Below are 25,558 nucleotides of genomic sequence, written 5' to 3'. Positions count from 1 at the left end.
CAAATTGCTTGGCTTCTCAATGAGGGGTGAGGGAAGGGAAGAAGAGAATTTGGAACTCAAAAAATTTTTAAAAGAATGTTAAAAATTGTTTTTACGTGTAGTTAGGAAAACATAAATTATTAAATAATTTTTTTAAAGAAAGCATTTCACAATAATAACCATCTGCCAAGGTTGTTGTTTGGCTGTGAGGTATGAACACAACAATCCTGAAGACCTCAAAGTCACTACATAGAATCAAATGGAGAGGCACATAGTAGTTATGAACAAACTGCCACATATTAAGGACATTAGGACAGCAAGTGGTTAATTATGAGAACTGAGTGAACCACAAATCACTCTTATCTTGTGACCCAATTGTGGAGCTAGCTCATTTTGCTTTCTATTCAATTATAGATTTAGTCCAAATTCTGCCTTGTGAAAAATTATTCAATTATGGGAATTGGGGAGAAAAACCTTATTGTACTGTTTGAATTCTGACCAAATCAGCAATCAATCATGACTTCAAAAAACTGTCAATAAAACATAAGGAATGACCTGGAGATACAGAATTAAAAATGCAATTTTTTTTTTTGGGGGGGGGGAGACTTGCCTATACATATTTGTTACTTGAAGTGTGTATAGGTAGTTATAGATTGGGGAAAAAAGAATCAATAAATATTTTTTATTAAAATTTTTTATTTTCAAAACATATGTATGGATAATTTTCAACATTCACACTTGAAAAACCTTATGTTCTAAATTTTTTCCCTCGTTTGCCTCCACCCCGTCCCCTAGATGGCAAGTACTCCAATATGTTAAATATGTGCAATTCTTCTATACATATTTCCACAATTATGCTTCACAAGAAAAATCAGATTAAAAAGGAAAAAAAATGAGAAACACACAAAATGCAAGCAAACAACAACAAAAAGAGTGAAAATACTAAAAAAAAAATTTCATGCAGAGAAGAAACACAAAAAGAAGATAAGTGAAGCAATTTTATTACTACTATTTTGCTAATCTTATGTGTTAGATGTATCTTTAAAAGGCTGTACAAACCAGAAATTTAGCCTATTATGTAACCCTTCATTCCTTTGTATAGTGAAATATTTTTGTTGATGAAGTTCATAAAAATTTTTTTCTAAAATAAAAGCAAGGGTTGCTTTTATTTTTGAAATGTTTATGTAGTCCTCATTATAAGTAATCAAAAATCCTATTCAAAGGAAAAAAACCAAGTTCTGTTATATTTTCCATCTTCTAATAAAACATACTTGGAAAAAATCATCAATTATAAAGTTAATGAAAATTGCAAATCTTACCTATACTTGCAAAGCTTTCAACTTTTCGGGCAAGTCTATTTTTTTCATGTTCAATCTGATTGATAATTGTTTCAAGATCTGTTTTTAAAACTACTTCATCAGTCAATCGTGCCTTTTCTTTATGGCATAAATTTAATTCCTGAAAAGTTACAAATATTAAATTAGGATTCCTAGAAGAACTTTAAAAACACATTTAAAAATAAAGCCATCAGATACTGCCACAATCATAATTAGATAATATTAATACCTATATATTTAAACATATTTGGTAGATTTCTACATCAAAAATATAATATGGTGAGCTAAACTAATGTAATAGCATAGAAGAGTGATTTGTAGCTAAAGCCACATTAAAAGCTATATTCAATAATTAAAAAAAAAAAAAACAACTCAAAATGGGTAAAAAAATTTTTTACAAATAAGTAATAGAACAATTATACCAAATTGTTGAGTTTTCAAGGAGAGAAAGAGTTTGCTTATACAAGACAGGAATAGAAAACTCCCACTTAGAATGTTATCCCCCTGAAAGATATTGTTCTAGCTACTAGTGCCACAGCTAAGAGAATAAACCTGTCCTATTATGTTACTATGACCATTTGATTCAGCTTTATAAATCTTGAAGATATGTAGCATAGAATAAAGATCAAATCAACTAGTTAAAATTTCAACAATTAATAATTCTGACCTCACAACCAAAGTAGGCAGCAGGATATTATGAAAGCCATTTGATTTGGCCAAAATTCACCTCAGAAGCAAATTTAATAACTATAATTTCATTGACGAAGAAAATCAGAGCTAGAATTGATCTAGTCTACTGACCTCCTTGATGTTCTTTAAGTCTTAACTAAAAACCATCCTTCCACAGAAAGACTTGAATGTAATGAAATACTACTGTGTTGGACAAGATAAAAAGAATGGTTTCAAGAACAACTGTGGCTATTTGTATGAATTGATATAAAGTGAGCAAAACTAGAAAGATGAACTAAACAGTAAAAAACTCTGCGAAAAATAAAGAACCTTGAAATACTTCAGAATTCTGACCGATGTAGTGTTTAACCATGATTCTTTAAGACCAACAATGCAGCACAGTACCCCACCAGAGCAGGATTGGCTACAGCACACTCTCGCTCACTTACTTCTGGGTACAGCCAATGGAGAAATGTATGTTTGCTTAGAAAGAGTTTTCCCTCCAATCTAATAACCCCTCTCTGCTTCCCTGCCCTTAATGGATTAGCCTCTAGCATTTACAAGATCAAAGTTCATATTCTACAAAACATCCACCCAACCCAAAAAACTCAGGAGTTCCTTGTGACATTTTGATACAACACAGAATAAACTGGCACGACATTTACAGTGGAACTAATACATGAAGAACAAAAACAATCATTTATGCTTTCACACAATATTTCTCCATCTTACGGAGGCATTTAACACCATCAGTGGGCCTGGATCATGGAATTTTAACCAAATAGTTAAGAATTTCCATGTTCCAAGTATTGACACATAACCAGAGAAATAAAGTCAGGTTGGTTACATTGGTTCTATTTTAAATAGCTATGCAATAAGGAACTACAAATTTGGTGGTAATCAAAGACTTTTAAACATAGAAAATTCTTCCAATTCCATTGCCTGTGAAATAAACTTTATTGTCTATAGAGAAAAATTTCTTATGCTTTGGGAGAACTATCCAAAAACCCTGAAAACAGACCATTTTGCAAAGCCAGTATGGGATGTGACAAGACTATAGACTAATGGCGAATTTGGCTTCCTCTAAAATGAACAAGGTTTTTATAACTTTGAGGATCACTAGAAATGATTATATGATTAATAGCATTGCTTTCATTTCTAAAAAAGCTTATGTAGAAATAGGAGCAGTTGGCAGACACAATTGTTTAATACAAATTTGCCACAGACAGATCCAAATGCTTATTATTCTGGGAGTCAGCAGTGAAGGGTAGAAAAAGCATAGCTCTGTAGTCAAGAGACTTTGCTTCAAAGGCTAGCTCTGATACCATCTCAGTTTAACCTTGAATAAGACACATAACTTTTTGGGTTTCAGTGTTCTCATCCCCAAACTGAATCAACATGGGATGGCCTCTATGGGCTCCTTCCAGTATTAGATCTCTATTCCCATAATGCTTTCCTTGCCGTGAATACAATCCCCTACACAAAATGGGGTCAGTGCATGGAATCAACTAGCAACTGAACACATCAGGAGGTCAAGTGAAAAAGACTCACTGGTCTCCAATTACACAAAGGATAGTTCATCTTCTTAAATGAGTTGCTGCAAACTTGTTATCTCTAAACAAACGGTTCAATCTACATAAGTTTAAACATTAAAAAACACAAAGAAAAATTTACTAACTGCAGTAAAAAAAAAAAATTATCATTTAAAATATGAACTTACCATTTTAAGTTTTGATATTGTTTCTTCATGGGCCCGCAATTCACATTGAAGTCTTTTAATTTCTAGCTGAGAAAAAAAAATCTGTAATAAGTTTTAAAAAATTTTAAGGCATTAAATTTAAACCACAATGAAAAAAACTACTGAGTCACCTTAATCATTCTTGCAACCTTTCATTTAAAGCTCTCTCCAAATATGTTCAACAAAGAGAAGCAAAGGTGAATATTTTCTTGAGAATCAGGCTGCAGCTGTATGATCTTTTAAGAGTTAGCATTACCAAAAAGTAGGTGTCATCCTTCATCTATCCAGATTTTTAATCTTTTATCTCCTAGGATTTTCTCAAAGGCACATTCCAAAATTATGAAATGGAATACAATAATAAACTGTGCAATTTTCCAGTTAAAAGTTTACATGAGGGGGCAGCTAGGTAGTGCAGTGGATAGAGCACCAGCCCTGAAGTCAGGAGAACCTGAGTTCAAATCTGATTTCAGACATTTAACACTTCCTAGCTGTGTGACTCTGGGCAAGTCCCCTAACCCCAATTGGCTCAGCCAAAAAAAAAAAAAAAAAAAAAAAAAAAAAAAAAAAGAGAGAGAGAGAAAGAAAAAAGAAAAAGAAAAAAAAAAGTTCACATGTGCCATTTCTTTATTTTTCTCCTATTTCATATTATCATTTCTTTTCCATCTTCTATTTCTGAACGAGATGTTTTGCACCACAATTTGGAGAACACAAAATTATATATTGGGATATACATTACGGGCTTTCTGAAGTCCCTATGCCTATTCTCCCTAGACTAAACACTAGGAGGAGCTACAACCACCTCTTTGCTTTCCAAAAAAGATGGCAGTTTTGAAATTCTCTTTGTTGTTCATCTTAGAAAAGGTTTTGGTTTTTCTACTCAGAGACAATCAGGAAATCACATATAACTAGAAATTTCTCCAGGGCTCTATCTGTATTATACTTTGGTCAAGGCTTGGAGTGTTTCTGTTTTGGGTCTTTTCTCAAGGCTACAACACAGAACCAGATAGATAGCAAAGCATCTTCTTTGAAGGACAGCTGGCTCAAGGTTTTTTCTTCAGAAAAGGGAGAACCATTCCTCATCTAGATGAATTAGGTAAAAAAGAACTTTCTTCAGGCGGCACTTCTTTTTCAAAGCCAGACTTACCCTTCCTATCACCAATAATGATGACACAGCCCCAGCGACAACCACTGGGTAGTACTGAACTATACTGAAAAGACTGGGGAGAAGGAGAAGAGTTTCTCTGTAGAAGAATCACTTATGCCTGTGTTCCATCACTGATGTGAGGGGTAGGGGAAAATCACAGCCTTCATCCAAGGCAAGTTTTCCTACTATTGGCAATAAGGGAATAACTCCAAATCAACATTGTCATAGGATAGCTGGGCTGTTTTCAAGATAAATAATATGCAATAGGGATGAATGACTGAGATATGGTCATATTTAAGACATACAGATAGTTCTATCATTTGAATAACAGAATTAGAAATAAGGGTCTTACTATTCAACCTCAGCACAGTCACAATTTTGTTTTGCTTTGTTTTTCACCTTTCATACAAATTTAGGGTCTAGGAACTGTAACAATTGGAATAAAAATCACAACTTAAAATAGAATAGAATACCACAATTATTCTGTGGTTGGAATTCCAGCAACTTGAAACTTTCACAAGAACAACTAACCTAGAATTAAACTTCAAACACTGCAATCTTTTTTTTTTCTCAAAGACTATTCAACTTTACCAACAAACAAAACAAAATATTTACTAAGCATCTGCCAAATACAAGACAGTTAAGAAGATTAAAAGATCAAAAAATAGGAAATTTATAAACTCTGATCAGACTACCTCTTCTAAATATATATATAAAAAACACCTGATTTTATTTTACAGGCAACAAATGTGATTTTTTTTTCCAGTTCTGCCCTAGGATATAGTTTTAAGTATAAATCATAGTTTTAATTATAAGTTGGAAGAAATGAGACAGTGGCTATAGCAGAAGCACTAATAGGTTTAAAAATAATTCTCCCATTGCCTCCATCACTCCATAATCTCTTCCCCTTTGAATTTCATTCTGATAAAATTGTTCACCCAACCAAGAGCCACAGGTCATTCTCCCTCCTTTCCCAAGAAGTTCAATATCTTACTACTACTTCTTTTTTAAAAATTCCTATACTAGAGGACTTGAAATACATTCAGTCATGTACTTTTAATTTCTAATTCCTTAATCTCAAATTCCATTGTTATTTCTGTACACCACATCCGCTTTATTCAGGAACTGAATAATAGGAATAGTCATAGTCATTGGTCACTGGCATAAAATTAGTGGAACCCTTATAGGCTACACAAGAAATTACATTCTTAAATCCTTGCCAATAAACAGTTTTTAGATTTTAATATTAAGAAATGAGACAGAACCAATATAGGTGACTGGTACTGGGAGAGAAGGCTCAACTGCAGGCACATCTTCAATCATATTAAGTCACACTCTATTATGGGCACATTGTTCCTTCCACAGTCTCCTGATGGCAAACTGGCTGATGCTTCTTGGGTATCTTGGGAAGTGAAAGAAGATAGTATGACTTATTCAAACCCCATATTCCTAAACCTTTACCCTGAAACTGCTTCCAAATTCCTTCAGACAGTTAAATTACTTTGGACTTATTCCTGGTCTATGCATTTCATTTTCCATGAATTCTGAGCCTTAGTCCCTGGGTTGGACAGCAGCTGAGAGGCATTAGATCTATAAGCTACCATATTGGCTAAGTCATGCCTGGCCTAAAACATAAGGCCACACTCTCTCCTAGGATTTCTATCTGTCTGTCTCCTCCTCTTCAGTACCTTTTGCTGAATCTTCACTCAGTTCATACATAACAATGATGGTTGTAGCCCAAAATTCTGCCCTTTTTTCTCCCTTAACCAAAGGAGCTCTGGACTCTTTTGACAATTTGCAATAACTATGGATCCTTTCTCAGAATATATAGGGATTACAAAGGAAACCAATTACATTAAAATACAGTTATCAAAAACAATTTTTAAAATCTAGTTGACATAGTATCTGCTTTCTATCTCACTTGATGATTTTATCATCTCCCATGGATTCAATTATTAAGTCTAAGCCAGTGATTCTTGTTCTATACATCTAGCCCTAATCTTTCTCCAGAGCTCCAATCTTGTATCACACCAAACTGCCTCTTGGAGATATCTTGAACTGGATGTCCCATAGACAAGTCAAATTCAATATGTCCAAAATAGAATTCACTATTCTTTTGCCCAAGCCCTCCCCTCTTCTAAACATCTTATTATTTTTATCAACAGATGACTATTCTTCCAGTCACCAAGGCTGACTTCCTGAGTCATCTTTGACTCCATTTTACTTATATTCCAATCTGTTGCCACATTTTATTTCTACCTTCACATCTCTTGTGTAATTCCTCTTCTTTTAACTCACACAGATGTGCTAGCCATCATTCATGACCAAAACTTGAACTTCCTCCATCTCTTGTTATGCCTTAGCTCTTCTATGCCAATTTGTTCTAACTATAACTCCAACTCTCCTCCATCCTCAGGACTTTTTTTTAGTCCGCTGCCTTTTCTCTGATCTTACTTTTCCCTCTTCCCAAGCATGACTTTATAACTAACCCATCCAACTCTCCACTCACAGACTCTGCATCTCTTTATTCCAGTACCACATGATGTGCCAAACACCAAGCCTGAATTATTTACACAGTTCCTACTTCTGTTCTGGAGAACTGGAGGCAATCCGACAGAGTAGAGGGGATCCACAAAAAACTTATTTCATCTCATTGCACCTGAGGCACTGTTGTAAAGCAGGAAAACTACTTCACTTCCCTTTGCTTGATTCTCTGTTCTACTCCCCACAGAACTACTCCAAATCTTCCCTTCTTCCTCAAATCCCAATAGCTTCTCCTCTCCCCATCCCATCAGCTAAGGATCTCACCACATGCTCTACTAAGAAAATAGATACACATGCTTTAGGCTTGTTTACTCCTTTTCCTTTTCTTTCAGAACCTCTTGACATTATCCTTTCACCCCCTTCTCCTTTATTTTACTTGCTTATAATTATTTTTAAAATGTATTTTATTAAAGCTTTTTATATACAAAGCATATGCATGAGTAATTTTTCAACATTTCCCCTTGCAAAACCTTCTGTTCCAAATTTTCCCTTCCTTCCCCCTACTCCCCTCCCCTAGATGGCAGATAATCTAATACATGTTAAATATGTTAAAATTCATGTTAAATCCAATATATGTATATATATTTATAGTTATCTTGTTGCACAAGAAAAATTGGATCTAGAAAGGAAAAAAACCTGAAAAGGAAAAAAGTAAAAGCAAACAATAACAGAAAGAATGAAAATCCTTGAAAATTATAATCAAATTAGGTGGCCTTCCTCAGGCAATGTCAAATTCTCTACATACAAACTCTCTATTTTCTCTCTGAATCCAGCAATTACCCCATGAATCATCTACTTTGTCTCTAATTTTCAATCTCTCCCACTATTAGTTCCTTCCTAGCAACCCACAAATATGCCCAAGTACCCCCATCCTTAAAAATACTTTTACAAGAACCTACTAGCCCCTCAAGTTATTGTTAATCAATAAACAAGTATTTATTAAGTCCAGCTCAGTTTATACTTCTTTTCCCTTTCTCAAACTCTTAGAAAAACTGTCACCCCTCCTAGCTTCTTTTCTTCCCATTTACTTCTTAAGCGTTTACAATCTAGTTTAAAGTTGTCACATTTAATGATTTTTTTTCAGTCTTTCTTTTTCCTTCTCTTCCTACTTGCAAATGACCATCACCTCTTCCTTAATACTTCCCTTCTTCTTTAGTACTTAGAACATTAGCCTCATAGTTCTTATTCTAATCTCAATATTCCTCAATCTCTATTACTATCTCATCACCTAAATTATATGTTGTAATTGCAGGTATACCCAATGGCTCTGTCCTGGGCCTTGTCTCCTTTCCTTCCTTTTCTACTTCGCTAAAAAATAATTTTAGTACTGAAATAAATGTCTTTAGATAATTGCAAAACTCTTTTGTTCAGAACATTTCCTAAACAATTCCAAATAAATGAGACTTAAAAATTAAAAGTGCTTTTATTACCTCAGCTTCTATAAGTTGTTTATCTGTACTCTCAAGAATTTCATCTCTACGCCTTTCCATCTGATGTGTAATATGATCTATTTCATTCAATCTACGAGAGAGTGTTTCATTTTTGTTACTTAAAGTCAGAACCTCACTGGTTACAGTCTTCTTGCTGTCTAAGAGTTCTTGAATACGATTCTCCAAGTCTCTATTTGTTTGCTGAAGAAAATCAATCTAAAAAGAATGTATAATTAATATTAGACTATTACATCTCTAAAATATATTATTCTGCATATTAAAACATATAAAAGGATTTATGAAATAAAAAATTATGCTGAAGGATTAATTTACAAATTTGATTTGTCTCAAGTTTAGTAAAAAAATATTTTTACTAAAATTTTTCAGAGGATAAGAAGAGTGAATAAGCTTCTCAGCAGCACAGACAACTGAGAAAATAACATACTAACAACTAAATAATAATTTATAATGTAATATAATAATAATAATAAATAATAAAATAACTAAAATACTAATAAAACTATCATGCTAATCACCTCCATTGCTACCTGATCTGCTTAGTATACCAACCTATGACTTAAGTCATAAGTCATTAAAATAATGCTTAATATTTACTACTATTACTTTCTTGTTTTCCCCTTGTACAAGTAGCCTCCATATCCAAACAGTGGCAAAAATACCAAAGAAGAGATTTTGTAAAGCATAAATTCTTAATTTTTACCACTAATCTTTTCCAAATTAATTGAACAACAAATTATAGCTAAAAACACATTAAATCCATTACCTGAATATTCAAGTGAGTAATGAGTTTCTCATTACTCTGATTTCTGGACTCCAGAGACAGAACATCATGTGAGCGACCACCATCAAGTGCAACTGATAGCCGTTCTATTTCCCGATCTCTTAGTTCAATCTGAGACATAATTTTCCATTATTTTAAAGTGCTTATTCTTATTTATATTTATATTATATTATATTTTATTCAGCAGAGAACTGTAAAAAACTTTTACTGAACATAGTCAAACTACAAAAGCCCCCAAAATGCAAAGTTTATCAAGTATTTATATATATATTTGTCACCTAAAAAATATAATTATCCATGAAATTTATCAATTATCAATGAAATTATCAATGAAAATTATCAATGAAAAAAATCCTCAAAACAAAATTAATCAAAAAATTCTGAATATGAAATTATTTCAAAAGAAATGTTTTCTACATAATATTAGTCCCTTCTTTTTACAACCCTCATTTTAATTCAGTTTGTCTTTCTTATTTTTTTTTTTATCCTTGGATTCTACTGTAATTTAATTTTTTCTTTAGCAATAGTTTCTGTTCCATACAGAAATTCCTCAAATAAGATAGCTGAAAAAAAGAAAAGCATGACTGAACTGAATTATGCAAATTCAATTAAACATTTCTTATTTAGATACTGAAAAGAAAGGATCATCAGGATCATCATCATAGACTTATCATAAGTCTATACTATGTTAGTTTTTGGTCCCACTAAATATTAAATAAAAAAATTAGCAAGTCATTCAATCCAATCCAATCCAATCCAACAAGCATTTTTCAAGTTCCCCTATATTAAAGGCACTGGGCTATCTACTGGAGGCACAATGAAAGAATGGCAAAATGCCCTTAGTTTCAGAGAGTTGATATTCCACTGAAGGAATGGTTTCTCTATACTTGAGTTTCTTTAGCAAAATGAAATAAAAATGCATACTTCACATAGTGAAGGCTGATGGGTTTATATTTGCAAAATACTTTGGGAAGAGAGAAAAATATTAATAATAAATTTGAAATATCAGTAAGTTAATTATTAACTGTTAATATAACTTACTATTTAACATCTATCTATAATTTTATAAAATCCTCTATAAAATGTTCATTTGTTAACCTATTACTAAGTCTTTGCTTTTTAAAACAGTTTTATCCAAATACTGACAGAAGTATTTTACAAGGTCATGCACACATTATACACTAAGTTATATCCATGTTTTTATACCAAAAAAAACTTCATTCCAAGAAATTCAATTAAATACCTTCATGCAGAAAATGAAAACCAGGACAGCCAAATAAAATTCTAAAGAGCACTAGAGAAGGAGATTATAATTACCTAAGTCAGAATTGAGCCTAAGATAGCAAATTGATAATTTATAAGTAATGTGGTCCTTCCTAGATATTGCACTTCTCAGGAAACTGTATCTTATAACCATCAATAGATTTTGGAGAGAAAAAAAAAACACAAGATGAGAACAGTGAGAATTATTTAACAAAAATAGTTACAAGATTTAAAGGGGAAAAAGGCTCACATTGTAAAAAAAAAGTTTTATTTGATATACACACCCCACCAATATCTCAATGCAATTCAACAAAAAAGAGTAGGATTATAAGATCTTTAAAATTTTATTGCTATTATTCCAACAATAATGTCTAATAATTGCTTTATAATTCTAAAATTCTATGACTAGAAAAAAAAGCTATGTAAAATTATAATAATGGTATTATAAAACAAAACCAAAATGTATTCACAAATACCTACAACATGCCTATTTTAGGCCCTAAATTAAGCACTAATATGAAATCTTACCTGTTTACAAGAATTATCCAATGCATTTTCAACAACAGCTAACTTGCCCTGTAAGTGACATAATTCTTCTTGAAGCTCAAAGATTCTGAAACACATTTTTGAATAACTATAAATAACTTTTGAAGAACACAAAGTAACAAAAAAAGAAAAATTCATTATATATAAAAAAGAGATTATATTAGATCATCACTGATATAACTTCTAGCCTAAAATTTCACTATCCTATGAAAACAATTTGTTTTATAAATTTATTTTGATAAAGTAGACTAAAGAGAATAAAAATGGAGAAATGAGTTGACTAAAAGATCATTAAGTCAAGAGCCCACCAGTGCCCAGATAACCTAATCTACAACTCGGGTTTGGATTTGCATTATCTGTAGAACTACTTCAATTCTAATTATTTAAATCTACTAAATATAAATACATGCAAAAAAACAAAAACAAAAACAAAAAAAACCCTAAGAAAATGGTCTGGCCCACTTTGTCATTGCCATTAGAAAATTTACAAGTCTTTCATTTGCTGATTCTTTTTTTTTTTTTTAAGCATCCAGTGAGCATTTATTATCTGCAAGCATGATGATAGAAAAACATCCTATTCTCTTTTTAAAATTTTATTTATAATTTTTTTGACATTATATATATGCATGAGTAATTTTTTTTTTTATAACATTATCCCTTGTATTCATTTTTCCAAATTATCCCCTCCCTCCCTCTACTCCCTCCCCTTGATGACAGGCAATCCCATATATTTTACATGTGTTACAATATAACCTAGATACAATATATGTGTGCATCATTTGCTGATTCTTAACAATATTTTCCAGAGATGCCTGATGGAGCGACAGAGTACATGGCTGAAATGAGCAACACTTGGGTGTAGATTCTGGTTAATATCCTTCCTTGCTGGGTGACTTCTGGGGACAAACCATCCCCACTTCACCTCCCTATAAGACAATTTCCTTATCTGTAAAATGAGGGAATTAGTTTCTAAGGCTCCTTTTAGCTTCAACCTAGGATTCAATATTGCTTTCACTGCTCTCTCTATGCCTGTATACACAATGAAGTCATTAACTATACCAAGTACACCAAGTTAAATGTTCTCTTAGTTTGGAATTTGTTTACTTTCTCAGATTTTTTTAAACAAATATATCCTCTGCAAAGGCATGTCATTCACGAATTTTTTTCCCCTGAGGCAATTGGGGTTAAGCAACTTGCCCAAGGTCAGAAAGCTAGGAAGTGTTGAGTGTCTGAGACCAAATTTGAACTTAGGTCCTCCTGACTTCAGGGCTGGTGCTCTATCCACTGCATCACCTAGCTGCCCCTCTCATGAAAATTTTTTTATGAGAAAGAGATCACATACAGAAAACATAAGACAATTATATTCCTAAATTATTTTTTTTTGGACCTAAGACATTAAAAGATAAAATATTAAAAGAGGATGGCCTCTAGTAAAATGGGTAGCAATTTTATCAAAATATTGGGAATATTTGCAATCAGATTTTTTTTTTTTAATTATTAGTTTCTCTGGGGTGATACATGAGACCTCAGCTTAAAAGAACTTCTGATTTAGAACTGAAGTCACTGTACACTTAAATTTACTTCTGTTTTCAATCTGAATATAAATATTATATATTGTGAATATAAAATAGTGTGAAGTAATGTGTAAGGAACAGCAAACATAAATAGTAAACATGTTTATGACAATATGAATGGATACATATTTCAATAATAATACTACATGATGATCAATTCTGATGGACGTGGCTGTCTTCAACAATGAGAGGATCCAAATCAGTTCCAATTGATCTGTAATGAACAGAACCAGCTACACTCAGCGAAAGAACACTGTGGGAAATGAGTATGGACCACAACATATCATTTCCACTCTTTTTTCTGTTAATGTTTGCTTGCATTTTTGTTTTTTCTTCTCAGGTTATTTTTATCTTTTTCTAAATCCAATTTTTCTAAGTATATAAATATGTCTACATATGTTGTATTTAACATATATCTTAATATATTTAACATGTATGGGACTACCTGCATTTTAGGGGAGGGAGTGAGGGGAAGAAGGGAAAAGTTGGAACAGGAGGTTTTGCAAGGGTCAATGTTGAAAAATTACTTATGCATATGTTTTGTATATAAAAAGCTATAATAAAAAATAAAATTAAAAAAAACAATATAAATGGAAACAAATTGGGGGAAACACAATATAAGCTTAAAAAGGCAAATTTTTTTTAGTATGAAGCTAAAATTATAGCAGAAAATTCACTTTAATCATATCTAACCAAAATCCTTATTAAATCCTTATTTCCAGATTGCTATGTATGGGAACCAAGAGAAAAATTAAGGCAAATGAAATAGAAAAGTTTTCCCTTCATAGAGTTTAACTTGTCAAAGAGAAGTTTAACTATAATAATAACTTTTAAGACCAGTTCAGAATTTATTCCCTTCTCTTAATCATTTTTTTTCATACTAGCTAGCTCACACTGAGATAAATGTTAAGGAACAAAGATTTTTTTGATGTGTGAGTAGAGATTTCATCTATCACTATTGGAGATGACAATTAGTTTCTACATGAAACAATTAGGATACTGAAACTTCATTTTTTTTAAAGCAAAAACATAAATAGCTGTCCTGAAATAAAAAGGTTAAACTATAAAGTATATCATCATTTATTATCATTATAATCTCTTCTAGATACCTGTTATCTGCCACCTGCAGGAGGTCTGCAATATAGGGGTCATTTGGCTGAGGAACTGGATATGCACTGATTCCAGATGGGGGTACAGGCTGATCAATCTGCATACGCTGACGCCTAAAAGGAATACCTCTCTTCCTACCACCTAGAAAAATAAAAGCATATTGTCCAAAATCAAGACAAAAAACTCATCATAGAACAACTTACCTAAAGTAATATTTTGTTACAAAATATTTCTCTAGTCTACAGATTATGTTATTATTTTATTAGAACAAATTATTTCTCTCATACAACTGGTTCCCATTTTTACAAGAAAATAGGTTCTTGGAAACATCACTGTGAAATGTCATAAAAAGGAAACAAGAAGCACTACTAAATTTGTCTATCTGCATGTTTAATATATATCCCAAATGATCCCATTTTACTACCACATGGCATCTGCTCCCAGTGTGTATTGATGTATTGTTATTAATACTGTGTTACCTGATATTTATATAGTACATCACAGTTAAGAAAGTCATAAACATATATTATTCTATTTAATCCCAAATATAACTTTTTGAGAGAAAGCAAAATCATAAACATAAATTATTCTATTTAATCCCTAATGCAATTCTTGGAGAGAAGGCAAATATTATTCCCATTTTATAATTTAGAAAAGCTAAAAGAAGTTTGTTGATTTACTACTTCATATAGCTAATAAGCAGTAATAACCTGGAAAAGTTCTGAAATGAGCAAAGAAAAAGCACTAGAAATTAAATACAAGCATTTTAGATAATGCTGAATGAATAAAGTGATAAAATGTAGAACAGTAAAAAATTGGAACTGCATGTACTAGATAACATTCAGCATTTGATTTAATTTAGTTTAAAAAGTATTTGTTAAATATAATTTTATATTTCTTAAACTAATATACTTTTCATTGGCTGAGTCTGGCTTACTTATAGCTATTGTATATTATAAATTTAAATTCTTATAGTGCCCATTTCATATTTAAAAACAGAAAGGCCAAAAGCACAAAGTAGTAACATAAAAAAGTTGATATAGATACCTTGTTGACTTATTTTTTATCTTTATTCTTTTTTACTTTTTTATTCTTTAAAATAGTGTGTTACTACTGGGCTTATATCCCAAAGAGATTTTAAAGAAGGGAAAGGGTCCTGAATGTGCAGCCCTCTTTGTAGTGGCCAGAACCTGGAAACTGAGTGGATGCCCATCAACTGGAGAATGGCTGAATAAATTGTGGTTTATGAATATTATGGAATATTATTGTGCTGTAAGAAATGACCAGCAGGCTGATTTCAGAGAGGCCTGGAGAGATTTAAATGAACTGATGCTGAGTGAAATGAGCAGGACCAGGAGATCATTATATACTGCAACAACAATACTATATGATGACCAATTCTGATGGACGTGGTCCTCTTCAACAATGAGATGAACCAAATTAGTTCCAATAGAGCAGTAATGAATTGAACCAACTACACTCAGCGAAGAACTCTGGGAAATGAGTATGAACCACTACATAGAATTCCCAATCCTTCTATTTTTGTCTGCCTGCATTTCTGATTTCCTTCACAGGTTAATTGTATACTATTTCAAAGCTGATTCTTTCTGTGCAGCAAAATAACTATATGGACATGTACACATATATTGTATTTAACATATACTTTAACAGCCAAAAAAAAAAAAAAAAACCTAATCTCAAAGAACAAGATATACAATGCCCAAAGTAAACTAAATGCAGAGAAGGGACCTAGCTTTGGTCTAATTTATTGACTGGCTCCCTAAAGATGCCTCTAGGATTAAATACAAAATTATCTGAGATCTAAAATCCTTGACCATCTAACCCCACCTCCTTTTTCAGTATTATTACTTTACTCCACTTCACTAACTAGACAGTTCAATCAATCTGGCTTCTTTCCTCTCTATCAAACACAAATCATTTCTTAATACAAACTCAAGTGGCTATCTCCCTATATCTCATATTTCTTTAACACACTCTCCCACTTATTTCTCCTCAATGTTTAGGTTAAAAGCTACCTCCTATACTGGATACTTCCTGAACCTCTCAAGCTATTACTGATTTGTAATTGGCTTGCATATATTTTATGTGTGTATGTGTTGTCTCTTTTGATAGAACATAAGCTCCTTGAAGATAGAAATGATTTCACTTTTGTCCTTCTGTCCCCAGAAAAACCTGGACTGTAGTAGATGCCTGAATAAATGCTTACTGATTGACTGTAATGAGAGATCCCTTCCAGACCTAAATCTATGGTCCTATGATCCCAGTGCTGTTGGCAAATTAAAGAACTGCAGCTCTCTCACTGGCCCCAAAGCCCTCCTTTCCCCCCCAGAAAGGCCCACCTCCCATGTTCTCTGACTCCCCAAATAGGGAGGCATCGCTACCAACATCTGCCTGTCCTACCTGGAGTTTGCACCACAGCTTGGAGGTTCTTTTCTTGGAGCTGCTGGATTTTTTCATTCTTGGCTTTGCTCTCCTTTTCCAACATTTTGAATTTATGAACATACTGGTTATTGAGAAACTTCAAATCAGCCATCTCACTTTCAACTTTTCTTAATTTGACTTTCAAGTCTTAAAAAAAAAAAAGAATAAGAGAAGAAAAGATACTCTCCTAAGAGTCACCCTAAAAAAGAATAAACAGAAGTACTTATCTATGCTATTCCTTCATATAGTAAGATTCTGGAGAAGAGGATTAAAACCATTAGTCAAGATACACCTTTATTTTTACAATGTGGGAATTTTGTTTGTTTCTGACTAATTCTTCAGATTAATAATGGAAGCTATTTTCTATAAATAACAAAATTCTAAAAAGAGAGCTATCAGCAGTAATTGCTTTGGGAAGTTAGGGAGTAAAGGGAAAAAATTATAGCCTCTGCTGGTATATCCTCCTCTTAGTCACTACACTTGTACACCTACCTCAGTCAATTAGCCAAGACCTCTGAAAATATGGTAATGTTGAACCAAAATGAAGTTCAACAACATTAGAGAATACCTGAGTACTGACTTTTTTTTTTTTTTTTAACCACCTTACTTCACTATTCTTATATTCAATATTAAGAAACAATTATTTCAGGAAGTACTGGCATTTATTATTCCCTAGAGCAATTGTAATTTGGTAATATTTATTTTACTTCCAGACAACATAAATTCTCAAAGCATAAAAAGTGAATGAATGGAGAATACTTGCTTATATGCCTTTTGCCTTTTGTTTTCACTTCTACACTAATCCATTTTAAAAAGCTTTCTAAAAACTGCACAGTAAAATTGTTTTGTTTTGCTTTGTTTTTTTTTTGAGGCTGGGGTTAAGTGATTGCCCAGGGTCACACAGCTAGAAAGTGTTAAGTGTCTGAGACCAGATTTGAACCTGGGTCCTCCTGAATTCAGGGCTGGTGCTCTATCCACTGCACCACCTGGCTGCCCCTCACAGTAAAATTCAAACATAAAACTTTCAATTTTTTAAAATTCCAATTTTCGATTACCTTTTATACTTATTTCTGATTGTTCTTTTGTCCTCAATAAATCCAGGTGTAGTTCATTATTTTCCCTGGTCAATCTAGCATTTTCATTTCTATAAGGTTCCAAAACATAATCAAAATTGGTAGTTTCCTTTTCAGCTTTTCCAGCAAATAGTTTTGTTTTCCGAAGACTTTCTGTTGTATGAACAAGGTCACTGAAAATACAAAGCATCAGAAAATATTAAAATAGGTAATTATCACTCCTAAACTTTGTTAGCTGTGCCACCAAATAATAGTGATTCCCTAACACTTATCCAATTATTAAAAAGTTTCATGAAATTGTCAACATTTTTGTTCCAAAAAAATATAAAAATTTGCAACAAATACTATGCAGAGATTTTAGTAGTGATAAAGAATATTAGTGAGCCAAAATCAAATACTGTGATACAATCCCCAAAATGTTAAAAGTCAAACAACTGTAGAGACCCTTGATCCTTAGTGCACATGACCAATTTTCTTTCCCATGCACTGAAACTGATTATCTAAATTTGGCAGTGTAGGTGATGAGAAAGTTTAAATAAAATATGCATATATTAAATATGAAAGTTTACTAATTTAAAATAATCTAAAATTAACAAATTAGTGTTTAATTCTCCTCAACTTAACTTCTCACTAGAAATTACAGATAAGCAATTTAATACAATACTATACAGAACGATATTTTATGCTAACATATTTTTTAAAAGAATATGTTTTAACAGTGAGAAAAGATTAAAAGTTAAATTGTTTCTTGGGGTTTTTTTTAATAAGAAAATATACTCTCACATGATATATTCTTACATGATATACACCACCATAATACTATTCTACCAGAATATCAGCAACACTCTAAGAATGAGAAAATTATTTTATTATTTCAAGTAAATAAATATCTATTCAACCATTTATTTTAAAATTCTCTTTAAAAAAAAAAAAAAAAAAAAGATGGGTTTTTTTCCCTTTGTTTTTGGCAGGGAGAAGGAAAGGGAAGTTGACTATTAATAAACTGATACAACTGTTATCAATGTTAGTTATTATCATAACTCCTACTCACTAATGACTAAATATATATTTCCCTCCCCCCACTTCTGGGAATTTTGCTCTTTAAATGAGAAACTGGTAAACGAAATTGATAAATTACAAATTTCAAGCTCCAACCTTAGCCAAAGAAGTGTGTTATTGATATCAAAAATGTATAAAAATTATACCAAGGAAGAGAAGACTGGAAAAGACAGGTGCAGAAGGACAGAATTAAGAATATAAATGTCTACAAAAGGACAAATAGTCAAACTGCCTTTTGCTCTATAAAAACATCAGAACTCAAATATGAAGGAATACTCAACTTTTTTAATTGAAACTAAATGACAAAATTTATAATGAAAATTGTAGCTACTACTCTACCACAAAATGATAGCTATTCAATTCATTTATGAAGTATTTACAAGTACATCAATGTTCATTGTTACAGGAGCTATAAAAGACTTTCACAGAGTTTACAATGTAGCAATCCCAATACACAAAACATTTACAACTAAAAAATACTTTGAAATTTCCAATTAAGACATCATAAACAGATCTGAAAAGGAAAAAATCCTCCAAATTAGATTTTTCTTAAACAATAAAAAGAAAAATAATTCCAGATCCAACATAAACTCCTGTCAAGCTTTAAGCTTCACAACTCCATCCTCTTACTAGCTTCAAAGAACATTATTTCTTCTACATTCTGCAATCCTGTCAAACAGAACTTTCAGTTCCACTCACAACTTATTTTACTCAAACTCTTCTTGTTCCCTTTCTACCCCAGCTTTCCTATCTAGTAAAACTCTTAAAAATAAAAAAGAGAATTTCATGATAACAGTCCTGGAAAATCACATAAACATTACTAAGTCTGGGTACACGTGTGATTTTCCAAAATGTATACAAAAGGAGCTATACATGATGTTTTGACACTCTAAATGAGTTAAGCTGCACTCTGCTTCCTCTGCAAATTCCTTAGCACTTTCAAAGATTAGGGAAGAAAAGAAAAATTAAATATTAATCTTTCAAATCAGCTACAAATTAGGAGACTGGCAAAATATTTCCTAGGAAACAAGAAATTATAGGATAAAACAAGCATTTTGTTAAAAGAAAAAAAAATCCATAATTATATATCATGAATTGCTTATCAATATTATTTTTTAAAAAAGTATATTTATAAACTACTTTTCATTCAAGATCTAAAGTTATTTTATTAAAAAAAAAAGGATTCTTAATCTGGAATCTAAACTTGATATTTTAATACAGCTATTTTAATATAACTGGCTTCCTTTGTCATCTTATGTATTTTATTTTATCCATTTAAAAATATCATTCAAAGAAATCTGTTTTATCAAAGGAGTCCATGCCACACAAAAATATATTAATATATTATATATATAATATGTATCATATATATATTAACTTATATATTTATATAATTAAATATTATAATTAATATTATTACTGTGACTTGCTATCAGTATTCATGCTAAAAAATGAAGATCATATTTGAAGTCTGGCAATGTTTTATGATTCTTTTTAATGTTTCTATCTGGCAGGCAAAATAAAGCATTAATATATGGACTCAATTTAACAGTAGAATCACAACTATACAAGTATTCTGATGCCACTGCTCTGAAGAAATACAGCAATGAAAACTCAAGTGAGGAAATGATAGAATTCAAGGAGAAATACCTCAGAGCTAGGATGACACACAACAGCAAAGGACACATTATAGAACAGAGAAGTCCTAGTAAAAGTGATTAAGAAAACTAGAGACCATGCAGACAACTGAATAAAAAGAAAAATTCTAACACTTCGGCTCAAGAAACAGTGTGAAAACATACAAAACTCATCAAGTAGAAAAAGTAGAACTGGGTTATTGAGCTCAAGCAACTGGAGTTTTTGGAAATATTTATTGAGTTTCAAATGGGTCATAACTTGAAATTCTAACCTACAATTAACTGAAGCACATAGTCTTTACAGCAAGACACGAGAGGGCCACAGTTCACAAACACGCAGGTTTAAAATTTCATTATTTATTTATACCTGAAAAGTTTTTCCACCAAGGGTAAACAGTCAATGCTCAAAGGCTGTCGATATCCCAACTGATCCAATCTTTTTCGAATGTTAATAAATTTTCTTTCTGCAGCTGTACTCATTGTGTATTTCCAAAATTGCTCTTATCGCATTGAAAAACTGATGGTCTGAAAAAGGGCAAAAGATTTTGATATATTTCCATTAAAGAGATTAACAACTTTTTATAGAAAAAAATTCCATGTGAAGTTTATTTGAACACAAAACAATTATACCAAGGCTCTCTTTTCAAAAGGATACTTTCTAAAACTTCTGCTAAGATATGGAATTATTTTATAAGCTATATCACATAATATAAAGAATCTCTACATATGTCTGCAAGTTTTCATTCTCCCCTGTTTTAACAAAGATTGCTATGTTCCTTGGGCTACAGGAGAACTAACCAAAAAATTAACTGATGACAATTTCTCTTTTTATAGAACCTAACTCTTTCCTGATCTTTGCCAATTAACATTACACAATACCAGCATGCCCAAACCCACCAAATCATTTTCATCATTATCATGGCCTAACATGTAAATCTCCAATATTCCCATTCATCTCCCATCATCACTTTTTCTGTTTTCTTTCTTTCAAACAACTTGCCTTTGAAAGTAGTGCCTTTCTAGCTTTCTTTTACAATCAAGTACTGATGCTGTCAACTTCACAAAAGGGATCTGTCTTTCCCAGGATAACGGTGCTGAAGAACAAAAATGCCTGTAATAAACAGAAATGCACCTTACTATCTAAGAATTTAGGATCTTGCCACAAACTTTTCTGTTATTATTTCTGATAGCCTGCAAATGACTTGATAAAGAGACATTAATTTTTATCTAGGTGTACAGAATACAAAAGACACTATGATGTGAGTCAATCAACCTGGATTTAAGTACTTACTATATACCAACTAGTGAGCCATACACTGAGAATACAAATGCAAAACGATCCGTCCTCAAGGAGCTCATATTCTAATAGAGGAGACACATAGGTATGGGTAAAATGTACTGGAGATAATCTCAAAGGGAAAGGGACCCTTTAAGTGTGACAGGGAAAGGATTCATTCAGAAGCTAAGATTTATCTGAGACTTGAAGCCAGGGAACCCAAGAAGCTGAGCTAAAGAGAGCATGAGCTCCAGCTAGGGAAAAGGCCCCATGTAGGGATATGGATCTTCCTGTATGAGGATCAGAATGAAAGACAGTGGATTACGCAGTACACGTAGTAAAGTGTAAGAAGACTGAGAGAAAGGAGCAGAGGTTCTAAAGAATTTAAAAGCCAAACAAATGATTTTTATATCTGATCCTGGAGGCAACAGGGAGCCTCTGCAAATTCCTTGAGTGAGGGTGATGGGTTTAGGAGGATGACCGAAGCAGTTAAATGGATGGTACATTGGCAGCAGGGAGGATCACCCAGAGATGATTGTAATATCCAGACCGTTCAGAGCTGAGGACACATGTGGGGTGCTATTTGTGGCAGCTGAGAGAAGGAGCCCTACATAAGAGAGAGTATGAAGACAGAAATGTTAAGACTGGGCAACAGATGGAATCTACAAGTGAATGAACTTGAGGGTTTGAGAATGATAATGAATGACATACCCTATCATTTCCAGCTTCCAGTGGAAATACAGCAGTAATCCCCTGACCTTAGATTGCTATTGTTCTAACAATCTGGCCATGATTCTAAAGTTTTCTGGCCTTAGGATATATGTATGGTCCTACAAACATTGCCTGACTGTCAGATAAACCATCTGGTGGTCAGTGACAACCAAGTTCCTGACATAATAGTGAAGGGACCACCCCTCAACCTACCCATAAGAGTCATAAAATTAGCAAATAAGTGATATGAAGCTCTGGTCTAATTTTGTCCTACAAATTTATCATCTTCTTGTTCTTTGCTAAGTCCTTTTGTAACTTAACCCATGTCAATTGGTGTTAAAATTATAATAAACTTTGCCTCTTCACTTGGGCATGGGTTCAATCCTGCAAATTCTTTTGAGATACCTCAGGACACCAGTTAGCAAACCCAACCTTTTGGGGTCCTCCTTGAACTTCAATAATATTAATTCAATGTTCTATTTAACTTGTATTGGTCAACCTGCCATCTTGGGGGGGGAGGGGAAAAATTGGAACAAAAGGTTTGGCAATTGTCAATGTTGTAAAATTACCCATGCATATATATAAACTATTAAAATTAAATATATATATGTGTGTATATATATTAATTTAATGTTCTAAGTGACCTTGGGAGGAAGACACTGCCCTTAATAGTAAAAATTGGAGGGGTTGGAAGGAACAAATAACAGCTAATGTTAAATCCTCCAAAACCCATAAAACTGTCTTTTCAAAAAAAAAAAAAAAAAAAAAAATCAGTTTATTTCCACTTACAAAAGCTGTTAAACACAAGTCCGACAAATGGACAATGGCTAAAGAAAGTATAATAATATAATGGGATATTAGTGAAAAAAAGATCACAATAAATATGAAGCATTCAAGAAAATATAGCTGTCATGTTCATTTTAATTTTTTTCTCATTGATTTTCCCTCTATTTTTCTCTCCCATGATTCATGAAGCGATGTGTATTAAAATAAATGAATTAAATTAAAATTTAATATAGCTATAAATGAAACGTACAAATTGAAACCAAAACCTGGATTGTAAAAATAACGTTTATTTAAGGGGGGGCGGGACCATCCAAATAAATGGAACTTCAAGAGACACCCACAAAAGCTTTAATTGTTTTGTTTGTTCAACGAGTCATTTGCTGGCACCTTGTTAAATGCTAAAGGTTTTAGGCAGGATTCCGTTCTTTATTTGAATATTTGTTGGGCTGGCATTTATTAAGTTTGTAATTACCTTTTTAAGTGAGTTTTACAACATTAAATTACCTCAGAATTATTGTGAACATCAAGTGAGACAACATACTCAAAAGTGCATCACGGGCCTGCCAGAAGTGGCTCCCTCACATACAAAAAAATTAAAATGGAGAAAAGGGTCTTTCGTGCGTCGCTTTCCGGACTGGAAGCTCCCTGAGGGCAGACGGGGGGAAGGAAGGGGAGGGGGTCTCTTTGGCCTTTCTAGTATCTCCCGGCATACAGTGGGAGCTTCATCAGCGCTTACAGGAGTTAACGCCGGCGGGCCGAGTGACTTCACGGGTATTTAAATTCTGAACTGGGGACTCGGCGGGCGGCCGGAACGGGCCGGCGGAGGAAGGCCCAGCTCCGCGTCCCCCTGCCCCTCCGTCGGGGCGGCCGCACCGCCCACGAGCGCCCCGGCTGCTCCCCTCCCCCACCCCCGCGGCCCTTACCGGGAGCTCCGGCGAAGAACCGGCCCTTCCTCGCTCTCCCACCGCCCAGCGCAGAAGCCGAACCAGGAACTAGAGAGAGCAGTTTGAAAATGGCGCGGGAGAGACGGAGCCAGCCGGCTAGGGTGGAGGCGCCGTCGTTGCCTGGTAACAAGGTGGGGGGAGGTGGGGGTACTGAGCGGCGGCAATGGCGGCAAAGGTGACGCCGCCGCAGCCCCGGGCCGGAAGCTGGCGAAACGGCTGCTGGGCGAGCACTAGTCCACAGCGCCCCCTAGCGGGAACTTTGGGAAAATGTGATCCCGGCTCCTTCGCCCGGAACCTGCTGGGCGAGCGCTGGTCCACAGCACCCCCTAGCGGAACCTGCGGGAAAGAGTGGTCCAGCTCCGACGTCCTGGACCTAGGAAGCACCATGTCTGAGCGCGAGAGCATCTTCCGACTGGTGTAATGCCTGCCTAGTAGGCTCCCAAGAGAACGGGATGGCTTTGGAGTTAGGAAAACCCCAAATCAAGACCTGACTCAGACACCCCGATTAGCTGTGCGACCCTGGGCAATCTCTAAAACTGTTTGCCTCAGTTTCCAAATCTGCAAAACAGGATAATAATAGCACTGAAAGTTTGCAAGTACTAAATAATAGTGTGACCTAGTCCCTTAATCCCAGTTTCCTCATCTGTAAAATGGAGATGAAAACAGTACCTACTGGTCAGGATTGTTGTAAGGATCAAAAGAGAAAGTATTTGTAAAGTGTTCTGCAAATCTTAAAGTGCTGTATTGATAGTTAAAATAGCTATTGTCATTTATGTAATGTTTATGTTATAAATGTTATCATTCACATGCATTGTACCTATTATTAGTAATCACCATGAACAGCTCCATCTGCAGCAGCCCTATGCTGAGTTTAATAAAATATTTCTTCCTTATCACTTTACAGTAAAACAGAGACTCTTCAATATTTTTTGTTTTATTTTGGGTTTTTTTGTGACATGGATTCCTTAGGTAATCTAGTGAAAATTGTTAGCCTTTTTTGGGGGGGAATGGTTTAAAATATGATTGAAGGAAAACTAAATTTCAGTTAGAGGTTAGTGAACATAGAAATGCAATTGCCCCTCAGGTTTCTTGAAATCCATTCATGAATTCAAAGTTATAAACTGCAGCCTATAGAATGTATTAAGGAAACCATGATAAAGAAAATCTTAGAGAAGACCTTTTCTCACCTGTAATTGGTCCACCTGCATTTATTGAATGGTTCCTGTGTTTTAGATCATCAAATCTCAAACATTTTATTCTCAGGAACCCATTGGCTGCTTAAAATTTATAGAAACACCCCCCCCGCAATTTGGTTTATATAAGTTATATCTATTAATATTATGTATCTATTATATTATATCTTATATGTGTTAATATTAAATTAAAACATCTCAATATTATGATAAAATAGTGCTGATTTCAGTGTTGCACTGAAAGGGGTAGTCACTTATTTAAATAGAATTCTGTCTTCTCCATGAAATCTTTCCAGATTGA

At 33.5% G+C, this 25,558-nt stretch overlaps 1 protein-coding gene across 5 annotated transcripts in view; it reads right to left on the bottom strand.

The window, feature by feature from the left end:
• CEP135 (centrosomal protein 135) overlaps nucleotides 1–24,179 on the bottom strand; it is an 83,032-nt gene extending 58,853 nt beyond the window's left edge. For 2 of the 5 annotated variants that reach the window (XM_074276142.1, XM_074276146.1), the window contains exons 1-11: nucleotides 24,044–24,179; nucleotides 21,348–21,458; nucleotides 20,715–20,872; nucleotides 17,634–17,824; nucleotides 16,558–16,725; nucleotides 14,136–14,277; nucleotides 11,435–11,519; nucleotides 9,626–9,754; nucleotides 8,842–9,057; nucleotides 3,706–3,771; nucleotides 1,299–1,437 (exon numbers count right to left, since the gene is read on the bottom strand). In XM_074276142.1, coding sequence (XP_074132243.1) covers nucleotides 1,299–1,437; nucleotides 3,706–3,771; nucleotides 8,842–9,057; nucleotides 9,626–9,754; nucleotides 11,435–11,519; nucleotides 14,136–14,277; nucleotides 16,558–16,725; nucleotides 17,634–17,824; nucleotides 20,715–20,827 — 1,249 coding nt within the window. In that variant the 5' untranslated portion in view covers nucleotides 20,828–20,872; nucleotides 21,348–21,458; nucleotides 24,044–24,179. Of the gene's footprint in view, nucleotides 1–1,298; nucleotides 1,438–3,705; nucleotides 3,772–8,841; nucleotides 9,058–9,625; nucleotides 9,755–11,434; nucleotides 11,520–14,135; nucleotides 14,278–16,557; nucleotides 16,726–17,633; nucleotides 17,825–20,714; nucleotides 20,873–21,347; nucleotides 21,459–23,624; nucleotides 23,797–24,043 lie in introns of those variants that run through there. The other 3 variants (XM_074276143.1, XM_074276144.1, XM_074276145.1) reach the window with 3 other exon arrangements.
• Between the last annotated feature and the right edge of the window lie 1,379 nt (nucleotides 24,180–25,558).

This window comes from Sminthopsis crassicaudata, chromosome 6 (assembly GCF_048593235.1).
Source record: "Sminthopsis crassicaudata isolate SCR6 chromosome 6, ASM4859323v1, whole genome shotgun sequence".
Lineage (NCBI taxonomy): Eukaryota > Metazoa > Chordata > Mammalia > Dasyuromorphia > Dasyuridae > Sminthopsis > Sminthopsis crassicaudata.
The sequence above is the reverse complement of the archived record's forward strand: the minus strand, read 5'-3'. Positions and strand labels throughout refer to the sequence as shown.